The sequence below is a fragment of the Sarcophilus harrisii genome, chromosome 2 (assembly GCF_902635505.1).
Source record: "Sarcophilus harrisii chromosome 2, mSarHar1.11, whole genome shotgun sequence".
NCBI lineage: Eukaryota > Metazoa > Chordata > Mammalia > Dasyuromorphia > Dasyuridae > Sarcophilus > Sarcophilus harrisii.
Genome location: NC_045427.1, coordinates 489,217,564 through 489,230,584, shown reverse-complemented (window position 1 = coordinate 489,230,584; position 13,021 = coordinate 489,217,564). Strand labels below are relative to the sequence as shown.

Here is a 13,021-nt window from a genome sequence, read left to right as displayed (position 1 = left end):
TCAGATGCTCATCCTTTGGTTTATGCTCTGCCCCCAGTTCCCACCTCTGCAAGTTCCATCTGCTCTTCCAGACCTAGATCCCATTCCCTCCAAAGCCTTCCCTGAACACCACAGCTTTCAGCAATCTCTCCCTCCTTCCAGTTTCCTTAGGGAATGGTGCAGCTCCTTTGTAGCCTATCCCATTTCAGACACATTAACCTTCATTTCTATGTACCAGCTAGACTGTCAGCCCGGAGGGCTAAGGTACTGGGTACTGGGGAGTGGGACCAGTATAACTAGTCTAATTACACAAACTGGGGACATAGGTAGTGATCCAGAGGGGTTTCTGATGGCAGGGAAGCCCAAGAGCGGAGGACTCCGTGCTCCTTTCATGAACTGGAGTCTCACCTGTGTAGCCTGGCTCACATGCGCACTCGTAACCATTGATCTTGTCTATACACTTGCCAGAGTCACAGGGGCTGCTGGCACAGTCATCAAGGTTGATCTCGCAGTTGGGCCCTGTGGGGGGAAAGAACCAACAGTCACTGTCAGGCCGGACTCCTACTCTGTTCTGGCCCCCCATTACCTCACCAAGGGGTCTTCAGTCCATAAAAACATGAGGCGACCCAAAGTCATAGTGCAGTTTTAAGCGTTAAAAAAAGACTAGATCACACACACACACACACACACACACACACACATACACACACACAGACACAGACACACACACACACAGACAGACACAGACAGACAGACAGACGGACAGATACACACACACACACACACACCCTCAGCCCCTCCTGCTCAGAGGCTCCTCCCTCCGGCTCCCGGTGGACCCCCCCCGAAGGTCCTCACCTGTGGTCCCCTTGAGGCAGACACAGTTGTAGGCATTGTGGCGATCCTGACAGGTGCCCCCGTTCCGGCAGGGCTGGCTCTGGCACTCGTTGATGTTGGTTTCGCAGCGATGCCCGGTGTAGCCGGGCTGGCAGAGGCAGGTGAAGGCCGCGATGCCATCCTTACAGGTTCCATAGTGGCAGGGGTCGGGATCGCATTCGTTGATGTCTACCTCACAGTGGGAGCCTGTGAAACCTGAGGAAGGAGGAGTGGCGGGAGGAATGTCAGGGTGCATCAGGTCCTAAGCACCTCGTCTCCTGCCCCTTTCAGCAGCAGGGAGGCCAGGGAAGGCCTCCACGGCTTCCTAAACACCTTCAGAAAGCCCTCCTCACAAGCCCTTGGCTTGTCCCTTCCACATCACTTTTTAACCCTGGCGAGATTAAGGGACAAATTGGGACCAGAGTCTGGAGAGGGGCCATGTCAGAGCTCTCTAGAATTGCAATGTTACAGTTAAAGGGGAAAATGAAGGGAATGAGCATTTTTAAGCACACAACCTGCATGTGCCAGGCAATGTGCTATGCACTTCACAGGTATCTCATTTTGCTCTTCACAACAACTCCAGGAGGTGGGTGCCAGTGTGATCTCCATTTTACAGTTGAAGAAACTGAGGCAGACGGAAGTTGATTTCTGAGAATCAAATAAATGTCTGAAACTTGGGTCTTTCTGACTCCAGGCCCTGTGCTCCACCCTTGTCTCTATAGGACCTTTAAGAGGACATTTTAGTCCAACTCTTCTGTCATGACAGAGATAATGGGGGAGGAACACTTCATTGCCATTTGGAAAGTTAAACTTCAAGTCCTAAACCCATACAAATAATTATGACTTTGGGCAAGTCACATTGACTCTGGGCCACGGTTCCCTCCTTTGTAGCGAATGAGGGACAGCTGACTAGATAATCAATCTCTAAGACCCTTCCCAGAACTAAAGGTCTATGATGACTATATGAAACTGAGACCCAGACAGATGAAAAATGACTTATTCAGGATGACACAACAAATCAGGCTCACAGCCAAGATTTAAAGCCAAATCTTTTGACTCCCAAGTCCAAGGCTCTTTCCAGTCTACTACAACCCTTTCTTTGTGCTCCTCCTCCCCTTGGACTGTCTCTAAGAGCACCCCCTCCACCCCCACCCAATGCTTCCCGCCTCTCATCAGGGATCAGCACTGTGTGCACGCTCATTAGGGACAGGCCCACTCTGACTTCTGGCGGGAAGGCCCCACAAAAGCTGCACAAAGGCTGCTCTGTTGAACGCCAGGCTGCCGGCATCGGCTTGCCCAGTTGTTCCTCGGGTCTCTGGGCCCTGTGCCGAAGAGAAGCCCGTGCTACGCTCCCACTAACAGCTTGCCTAAGCCGTCCCTGGAACAGCTGCTCCCAAATGGGGATCTCAAAGCGTTTTAACAACCAAAATAACCCCAGTGTTTATGAAAAATCTACTGGATTGTGATTGAAACAGCAACTTCACCTGAGATGGAGAAGCATAAATAACAGTGTGAGGTGCGGTGAAGGGGAGTGATGCCCTGGACTGATCAGTGAGGGAGAAGATGCTATCAAGTGGAGAAGAGGGAAACCAATTTTCCCTCCAAACTGACAAGACATTAGGGAATCAAATGGCTACAAAAATGACTTGAATGGACCCAACAAAACCACTACCAGGATTATGCCAGGGATGCCTCTGGAGAATGTCCCACACCTATGACAATATTTACAGTTACACTTTTGAAGAAGCAAGGAACTCTAAAGAACCTCAGTAGTTATCACCTGAGTAATGCCTGAATTCAGCACATGAATGTGACGAAATATTACTACACTGTAAGAAATGAAGAATTATCTTAGAAATACTCATCTGGACGTATTAGGAAACTTATACGAACTGATACAGAGTGAAGTAACTGAAGCCAGGGGGAAATTATACATAGAGGTTGTAATAATGCAATGAAAAAGAAGAAAGCAACAAAAGACTAGACCTCCAAAGCCAAATAGTCTCTTATCATAATTTCAGAGAGAAGTGGAGAAATATGTGGACTGTCTCTCAGCAGAGAAGAGGCGAGGTACAGATATGAAATGAGATATATTCTCAGACAGCAAACATACTTGACTTGATGGCACTTAGTTCTTACAAAGGAGGAATCTACGGGAGCTGGAGAAAGTTGTTGGTAAATAAAACCTTAATTTTTTAAAAAAGGTTTTAAAAGCGTACCAATAAATTTTTGAAAAAAGAAAATTGTGTTTATGGGGAAGGGGTAAGGAATAGCTAAAAGTGACACAAATATCTTTTACATAAATCTGTTAGTTCTTATTTAAATAATTTTAATAATTTTTTGATTTATTTTTATTGTTGTGATTAGAGTAAAACCTTAACTCTCCAGAACTTCCAGCACTATGTCTTTCAGATAGCTGAGAGTTTAATTTATTCCAATATCAGAGAAAGTAAAATGGAAATTTTATTTGAAATCTTCACACACTTCCCTGACTTTTCAAAGGATAAATACAAATACTATGTATGCTCAGAGTTTAAGGGTACATGGATCTCTTGCAAAACTTCTGGGCTTTTGGAGCCTAGAATGAATCTCTCACACATACACATCTTCTAAATTATCATCATTCTTGTTTGTAATAGCTTTTCATTCCTCTCTTTTTTTGTTTTAACAATCTATGACAAGCTCAGAAAACAGACATCTATTCTTGTAAGAACTGTGTGTAAACCTGTAGGTCACAAGTTTTGCATAGCACTGAGACCAAGAAAAAATGATTTTTATTATGGTCTTTGTGCACGTTACTGATGAGAAGCTGAAACTTAGAGATAGTAAGTGATTGTGAGGATAGGAGTAAAAGAGAGAGAGTGTCTCTTATAATTCATCTACATTGTTTTAGTGTATCATATCTACTTCGTGGGTTTTTTTTTTATAACTTCCTGATTTTTGGCTTAATACTAAAAAGATGAAGAGCCTCAGAGATACCAAAAACTGGGATTGGATCCTGTTTGAATGTCATGGATTCTCTTGTCTCTTTAGCCCTGGCAACTGTTCCCCAAACCCTCTCCTTACCAAACCTTTCCATGTTACCTTCCTGCCCACCCCCAAAACATACATACCTTCAGTACACTCGCAGGTATAGGTATTGGGGCCATCCACACACTTTGCTCCATTCTTACAAGGTGTGCTGGCACATTCATCAATGTCATACTGACAGAGGTGCCCATTAAATCCTGAAATTCAGAACAGAAATAAGTTAGCAGATGCTGCTTGTTGTCTCCTCTCCTGGATATCTGCAGCTCTCTTCTCTCAAGGAAGTGGGAATCTTTCAGGAAAACTTATGTCTGGTGCTATATTCCAAAGCCCACCCCTTCTCAAGACCAGCCCATATTAAGAACCAATCCATCCCTACCATATCAGCCCATTTCCCCCAAACTTACTCACACACACCACTGTGGAACTTTCAATATGTATTTCTCCAAATACCTGCTTTCTTCCCTCCCCAAACCTTAGATAGACCTTGGCTAAAACTCTCAAGAAATCCCAGAAAATACCCCTCCAAAACATTGTTCAAACTCCTGCCTTCAAGTATCTCCTCTTGCCCTAGCCCAAAGCTTTCTCATCCCAAAAGTCTCTTAATTTCTTTCAGTTCACTCCCTTCTGATCACTGTCCCTTTTCTGCACACTGCCAGCCCCCCCTCCCCAGGCCTGTCTATAGAAGCTGCTATTTTTTTTCAAACTCACTCTGGGTTGCCATAGCTACAGCCACATAGGGCTGTGAATGGGGGAATCTGACCCAATGTCTGGAACATCTTATTTACATCTCTAGAGAAGTGAAGGATTTCAACTTTAGAATCCTTTCATAGCTTGTCCATTACCCCCTTCCCACTCTGTTTTCTCCCCTGGAATACTGACACCTTAGTCAAGCCCCCAACTAGCTTTTTTGGCATGCCATCCCCCAGTCTTCCCACGCTGGTCAATCACAAACTTTTTATTTTTATTTTAACTTTTCAGAAGGCCTAGCCCACCATCTTTTCCATTCCCCTACCCCAGGTTATGGTAGGGGATGCACACATGCACGATGCAAACAATGAAGCTAACTCTTCAACTGGGAAGGTGACTGAACATTTTTGATTTCTCCAGGGAAAGCACATCATCTTAGGCAGCTTTTCTATATTAACTAGCTCTCTCAAATATGAGAAAAGCAATAGTTTTTCCCGAAACACATCCCAACTACTCTGATTGCTGCTTTCCTCTCCATTCCCAATGAGTGAGCATTTCCCAAAGGCAGGGCAAGTGTGCTTTATAACCATAAAAGTCCCAGGGCTGGGAGAGAGACACCTCAGACTCACACCCCACTATTTTACCAAGGGGAAAACTGAAGGTAGAGCAAAGTAGTTGTTTGGCCAAGGTGATGATTTGTTCATGATAAGAGCTGGAACTCAAATTCAGTGCTCCAGGATCTATATTCCCTCTTGGCACACTCTTTCTTTTTCTCTCTCTCTCTCTCTATAATCTTATTGCATTATAGTAGAGTTCCTTCTTCTAACTTCCACCATAAGGCTCTGCATAGAACCAACATATTTTTCACTTCTTTCAGACATTCAGCCTTACTTTGAGTTATGATTCCCATTAATTTTGGCTTATCTGAAAGCAGGGGTGAAAGAAAATGTGATTCATCGAGTTCAGTGACTTTTAAAGTTGGAAGGGACCTTAAAATCAACTAGCCCAATCTCCTTGATTTATAAATGAATAAACTGAGACTCAGAGATTAAATGCCCATAATCCCAAATTTGGCAACCAGGATCAAATCCAGTACCTGCCTACTGCGGCACACTCCTTCTGAGCACAGAAGCCCTAGGAGAACCTGGAAGAGTAGGGAACAGCAGAACCTCTGATCCAGCGCTGGCCCAAATGGCAGCATCCCCTGATGCAGATGAAATATTCTGGCTATCGGGGAGTGGGCTGCCTCAGACTCCAGAGGTCTGGCCCAGCCGCGGGATTGGAAATCCACCTTTCCTTACTTGCCTCTGGCGAGGGGATTAATTTCAACTTTGTTTCCACTACAAAGGCTTATGCTGAGAGGCAAGGCTATCGACCGCCCAGCCAGCCCATCCTTGGTCCTTACCCGTGGGGCAGTCGCAATGGAACTCGCTGATCTTGTCGATACAGATGCCGTTGTGCAGGCAGGGGCTGCTGGCACACTCATCTGTGTTGATCTCACAATAAACCCCCTCGTAGCCTAGGAGGTGGGAGGGAGAAGAGAAGGAGGAGGTTGGTGTTGGAAGGGTGATGGGAGAGAAGAAGAGTTTCTGGCATTCAAAACAAGTGATTGTCAGAAGCTTTCTTTCTTTCCACCTATAAGTCCCGGGAGAGTTTTGATTGAGGATGGATTCAGGCTTTAACAAGAAATTCTTGGGATACAACAAAAGTGGATCATAATTATTAACCACGGAGTATCAAGATTGGAAGCAACCGAAGACACCATCTGGTCCAACCCCTTCGTTCTCTAAAAGGGGGACCAGAGAGAGGAAATTATGTGCATAAGTTCACAAAAGAGCAGAATTAATGGAACCAAGTCTAGAACTTTCCACATGGGCCAGGGTTCCAATGTCACATCAGGAAGGCAAATAATAAAAAGTGCTCCTGTTCTTACCCTCCTGTGCATAATCCTACTCCTGGATATCTCCTTTCCCCCATGTCTTTTCCTGGACTTCTGACCACACATTTCGTTCTGTCCTGTTTTATAATAGGGTATTCTCCCTTCTTGTCCAGAATCCCTACAGTCTTGACTATGGTTTCCTACTCTTAGTTTGGCTCTGACATTTGATAATCGCCAAGTCTCTCCAAATTTGGTTCGGTTTCCTTGGTCCCAACTTTTCCCTTTATCCACAACTCGTTACATCCCCAGGTCCAGCAAGGCCCTGTGCACGGCCACTAAAGTGTGGAGCCTAATATCCCGAGAAAGACTGGGCACACAAAGCCCTCCATGTCCATGGAGTGGAGAAAACCCAGCAGTTCCCACTTCAGACCTGGCATGCAGATGCACTGAAACTCCCCGATCTGGTCCAAGCAAGTAGCATCGTTCTGACAGGGATTGGATATGCACTCATTGACATCGATCTCACATCGGGGTCCCGTATATCCTTGCAGGCACTGACACTCGAAGGAGCCGAGGGTGTTGATGCATTTACCAGCATGTTCACAAGGATTGGCACCTATGAAGGGGGAAAAGCAAATAAAAACGAAAGAATTTCCATGATCTGGGAGTTGAACCCTAAATGGTTCTTCCTTATCCCAAGGTTAATCCCAAAGAAGCAACTTTAAGAGACAAGGAAATACTATGTCTCCCCTGACCAGATCTTCACCTGGGGGATCCCCAATAGCAGGGGGAGCTGTTTCCTCTTTCCCTCAGCTTACTTCCCCCAGCAGTAAGACAAGGGCTCACGTAATGGCCACCAGAATGCTTCCCACCATGGACCTGCCCAGCCACATACCCAGCGAGCACTCATCCACATCTTGGTTGCAGGCTGGCCCCATGTAGCCAGAGGGGCAAGTGCAGATGGCTTTGCCGTTGACCGGGTTGGTGTCACAGTTGGAGCCCTCGTTACAGGGGTTGCTGATGCAGGCGTCATTGAGGTGGCAAAGCAGACCTAAGTAAAAACATGAAATGAGGTGATGTATGATGACTTTTGCCAATTTTGTTTTTAAAGAATCAGGATATAATCTAAAATAACAAGAAGCAGAACTGAAAGGATCCCTAAGAGATAGTTAAACATATCCCAGCTACAAGAATCCTCTCTACTACATCCCTGACAACTGATCCAGATCTAGATGATGACAGAACACAAACTAGATTCCCATCAAAACTAGGTTTAATTTTAGGACCTATTCTCCTTGAAGGTACAATAGATAAGAAAGAGTTGGAGACTGCACAGGAGACTGGACTGAATCTGTCTTCCCTTACCAGCTTTCAATAAGCTCTTTGAGGGCAGCAAATTATCTTTCTTTTTCCTATTTGTATCTCCATAACTTAGTACATCCTGGCCCAAGTAGGTACTTAGGAAATGGTTATTGACTAACACACCTAAAAAGGTTCTCTAACATATTAAAATAAGTTCCCGGAAGAAAGTTGCATCCTTGTCATTCCTATAATCCAGGTGAAAAAATCTAGCTATCTGCATTTCCAAACTGTTTGGGGAGGGAATAGGGGGCTTTAACATTCCTACAGGATTATTTTTAAAACACTTTTCAGTTTGCAAATAGTCACCCCTCCTGTGATTGGTTACCTGTGCGGCCATGGGGACATTCACAGTAGAAGGAAGCAACACGGTCATGGCAGGTGGCCCCATGGAAACAGGCAGCATTTGCACAATCATCTATATTTTCACTGCAGTCCTCCCCAGTCCAGCCATTGACACAAACACAGTTGTAGTCACCATGGGTATTATGGCAAGTACCGCCATTCTGGCAGGCATTGGGCATGAGCTGACATTCATCCACGTCCTCTGTGCAATACTGACCTGGGAGAGCAGAGAGATGTCAGACCTAGTCCCCAGATAGAAAGGCTTATTCCTTAAAGCCAAGTGATTTCACAGGAGACAGCCCCAACCAGGGTAGAAGAGACAATCTACATAAATCATGTAACAAAGAGGTCCAACTACTTAAGGGGGCAATCCTTCATAAAGGACTACAGAAAAACAGAGCTATTGAAAAATGATTCATTCATTATCCAATGGGTCCAGAGAAGGAAGGTTTTAGCATGTAAGAATTGATATGGGGAATTTGCTCATGTGTTAAGATAATTCTTTGTATATTATGACACAAAGCTAAACAGTCCTTTTAAAAATCTTTCTTTAGAAACTTTTAAAAGTTTCATTTCAAAATAATTCCTCTCAAAATGGGGGAGGGGGAAAAAGAAAGGAGAAATGAGATTCATACATATACTACCTTCTTAAACAGAACATACCAAATATAGCTAAATTTTTTCTTAACAATTCAGACTTATCAATATGATTGAGACACAGAGAGTCCTCTTATCTTTAACATGGTCACCAACACCTTTATTCTAATCCTGCCCATGGGCAAGATGATGTTTTTTAATACTTATGGAAGACAGTGTTCAGTTCTACCATATAAGTCCCATATAAAGGAGCTAGATGTGTCTGGTAGATCTAAGTCTAAAAGGGTTGGGTAGATAAGGGCTCATAAGGTGAGGACAAAGGACAAGATGGGGTTTAGATAGTTAAAATCCTTGGTTCCAGAGCTTTAATTCTGGGTTCAATGGTATGTCTAGCCAGTTAAACCTTGGGCCTTATCTTCCTTTGCTTAGGACTGCCCTGACCTATGGATCTGGGGAAGTTCTAGTGTGAAGTGAGTGTGGAAGAATGAGCTTTTCCCACCTCTGCACTCCTAATTTTAATAATCTTTCCCCTGAGTCTGCCAAGTTTTGTCAATTGTCCCTCACCTGTCCATTCTGGGGGGCAGCGGCAGTTGTAGGTGTTCACCCCATCCACACAGGTACCTCCATTCTTACAAGTATTGCCAGGGCAGTCATCAATGTTGTCTTCACAGTTTTGGCCAGTAAAACCTGAGAAGAAGGGAACAGAAGGAAGATGAATCGGGCTTCACTACTTTTTTGGAAGAAATCAGGTGAATGAGATCCAGTTCAACCTGGACCATACCAATAATATCCACCAATCTGGGACAGTCTTATTTAGAATCTTTATTAGCCTCTCTAGAATTCATAGGAATAACCTCAATTCTCTGGAAATCTATTATTGTAAAAAACTTAGATTATTAACAAATTAAGGGGTGATTGTCTATTTCACTTTGAAGGACAGGACATGGCAAACGTTATCTACATCCCTGATCATTTACTTGATTAGATTGGTGGAGCAGAAGACAGCATGTGATGCAGTGGGAAGATCACTGGTTATCACTGATCACAGAGACTTGGATTCTAAGCTAGTTTTGTCAGTTCTATCTTCAATAAATTATTTGCCACATGTGTAAAATGACCAATCTGGACAAATTCAGAATACTCAATTCTTCTAACATAGGAAAAAGGCAAACTACAGAAATTCCATTTATATTCAACTTTTTAGAAAAACAGCTATTTCACAAAGTAAAATATCTCAATGCCAGTAACTGTTGCTGACAGTTTTTTTTTTCTTTTTTTTTGGGGGGGGTGGATTATGTTAGAGTAGAGGTAGGGACAAAGAGGAACACTTGTTTCCTTCTTAAATAACCTAAGGCTTAATTCCTTTATTACAAGGGTCCCTACTCCTTTCAACACCTGGGGGGCTAATATCTAAGTCATTCTGGGGGCCAGGTTACCTATTAATCTGCTCCACTCCCTCTGGCTCAATGATCAACCCAGGAGGGTCTGATTCTAATTGCTTTAGGCTGCTATACTTCAGGGCAAACCTGTGGCCAGTTACTGATTAACGCTCTAGCCCAGTTAAGGAATCCTTTGAACTACTTCATGCCCTTGGAGAAAGCCAAGCTACTTCAGCCCCCTCCCTCTGGGCTTTGCCCCAGAGCAGGAGTGTCAGTGATACCCCCATTATCTCCCTACTAACCATGCCCCACTCAAAGCTGGAAATTGGCAGCAAGAATAAGTGAGGGGGAAAAAATCTCAAAAGGCCTTGGTTAAATGTGAAAAAGAAAAACTCAAGACCTTATGTTTTTAGGAAGAGACACTCTTTCTGTGGAGTAGACACGGCCATTCTTTACCGTTAGCCATTCTTTTTCCAGCTCCAGCCAGTTAGGGTGTTTTCCTGAAAAAGCTTCCGAGGAAGGACCAAGTGGGAAATTAGGGGTCAGATAAGGAATTAAGGCTACCTTCCTTTCCCAGGTCCTCATTCTCGAGGTACTTTTGCAGAACTGGGTTCATCACGGAGGATCACTCCTGTTTTTTTCCCCCGTGAACCTACCAGAGATCTACCAAGAACTCCAAGGCAATGGCAATTAGCACAAGCCATCGCTACTCAACTAGTGCCTCATCCCTTAGTAGCAGAGTCGGAAAAAGGCAGGAACTTCTGACCTCTTTTGGCTAAGGGAAGTATACCAGGGGGGAAAAAAAAGGAGCTAAACTTCAAACCATCTGTCTGTTGGCCAAGTGGCAAAGTGGAAGCCAGGAAGGCAGCTTGTTAATGGATAACCTGCTGCTCATCACTGGTACTCCTCTGAGCAATGGTATGTTTATAGTAAATAAGAGAAAGGTTATCGCAGCCAAATACTCCTTGCAACAAAGTAAGCATCCAACCCTGTGCATTCCCAAGGGCCTTAACCCGAAAAAGACTGGACACATTCACGTCCCATGCTGTGAAACGTAAGACATGATCCCTGCTCTTCAAAGACTGTGTAGATAATGGAATGTACCTATGAAAATAATACCAGGCAGGAAATGATAGGGCACCACCTCCCCTTGGGGTGATGCAAGAATCCAATCATTTTGCATTTACCCAAGCCCATAAGAGGTTGGTTTGACAAGCTGTGCTCCAGGGAAATTGAAACCAAATTGGGAACTCATCCCCACCTCCCACAAGAAGCAGACTCAGATGCTACAGTAGAAATTGGTGGTGATCAGCAGTGGTGAGAGATGTCCCTGATGTTCTCTAGCACCTTGAACTACCTGGTTTTGTCTGGATTGTTTTATATTCCTTAAATAGACTGTAATCTCCAGAAGGGCAGAGATTCTCATTTTCTGAAATCATACCCACTGAGTACCTAACAGAGGGTTGGGCCTGCACTCTGTTTGCTTAATTGTTAATTAGGGAGGGGGATGAGAACAATTGATGCTTTGTTCACCAGTCATTCAAGCTCCTCCACAATCAGAATGAAAAAACCAAGGATCCTGCAATTGAAACCCAATGGCTTGACTCCATTTCATTTATGAATCCCTAACTTCCAAGAAGTTTCTGCTCTAGGTCTTTAATAATTAGATCAATAATGGACTTTGGCAATATAGTCCACAGAAGGTAGTTTATCTTCCAAGCCCTGATAGTGAACAACTAGGCAAGTTGAGACACTAGAGCATGGATATGTCTTTCCACCCTCCACTGAACTCACCTAGACCTAGGTAGCTGCTCACTAGACTTTCCTAGAGTGATGACTAGGAGATCCAAAGCTAGACACCTGCCCTATAGGAAAAAGTTTGATTTCTTTTTCTGATATTTCCAACCAGCCTACTGGTCTCTTTCTCTCTATCCAGGTTTTAAGTTCCAAGTCAAGACTATCTCTTCCAGAAAACAAGTCACTCCTCTATTCAAAAATCTATTCTGGCTGCCTTCTGCACATCAAGTACATTTCATATTTCTTTCCTTCCATTTAAAGCTTTCCAGAAGCTGGCACACCACGCTTAATCCAGCTTTACCTCATATTATTATTACTCTTTTCTGAGAACTCTATGATCCAAAATGGACTAGTTGCATCCCCTCAAAACATGCCCGATATCTGCCACTTTGGTCCTTTGCTCACTCCATTTTCTATTAGTGACCATGTTCTCTTTCTGTTCTAGGTGTGCTGAACTACAGCCCCTCCCTTTAAAAGCCAACTCAAATGTCACCTAACCTGTGCTGCAGGAAGGAAGGCACTGGATCTGGATTCAGAGGATCAGGGTTCAAATTCCGGTTTCTTCATTACATACAATCTGTGTGATCTTGAGCAAAAGATCTTACTCATTCTAGGTCTGTTTCTTTTTCTGAAAAATTAGGAGGATGGACTAGACCTATAAAGACCCTTCCAGCTCTGAACTCTATGTTCTTCATGGATCATAAAATTACGGGGATGGACTAGATATATGTAAGGACACTTACAATTCTGAACACTGTGTTCCATGCTCCCCTTCATGAAATTTTTTTCAGCCATCTACCTAAATGGGTGCTTAAAAGAGATGCTTCACAAATGCTTACTGATTATCATATACTATTTCTTATTATAATAAGAGCTGGAAAAAGGAATTTTTTTTTGTCCCCAGGGCAAGTACCAGAAACCATAACTGAAGCAAACAGTAAAAATTTCCATTTCAATTTAGGGACATGGAGGGAAAGGGAGGAGAAAATGGTATAAAGAGATGGTACACTGGAGCAAGACTGATTCCTATGCAAGCAGTGAGAGAGGGGAGAGAGACACATAAGGAAAAGCAGGTGTGGAGCTACCCCAACCAAAC

General features: G+C 43.8%; 1 protein-coding gene across 1 annotated transcript in view; it reads right to left on the bottom strand.

Annotated features, from left to right (window-relative positions):
• NOTCH1 (notch receptor 1) overlaps positions 1–13,021 on the bottom strand; it is a 69,166-nt gene that overhangs the window by 22,620 nt on the left and 33,525 nt on the right. Inside the window, exons 5-12 of the mRNA XM_031954941.1 lie at positions 9,314–9,436; positions 8,136–8,369; positions 7,344–7,499; positions 6,879–7,064; positions 5,975–6,088; positions 3,966–4,079; positions 835–1,068; positions 388–498 (exon numbers count right to left, since the gene is read on the bottom strand). Of these exons, the coding sequence (XP_031810801.1) occupies positions 388–498; positions 835–1,068; positions 3,966–4,079; positions 5,975–6,088; positions 6,879–7,064; positions 7,344–7,499; positions 8,136–8,369; positions 9,314–9,436 (1,272 nt within the window). The remainder of the gene's footprint in view (positions 1–387; positions 499–834; positions 1,069–3,965; positions 4,080–5,974; positions 6,089–6,878; positions 7,065–7,343; positions 7,500–8,135; positions 8,370–9,313; positions 9,437–13,021) is intronic.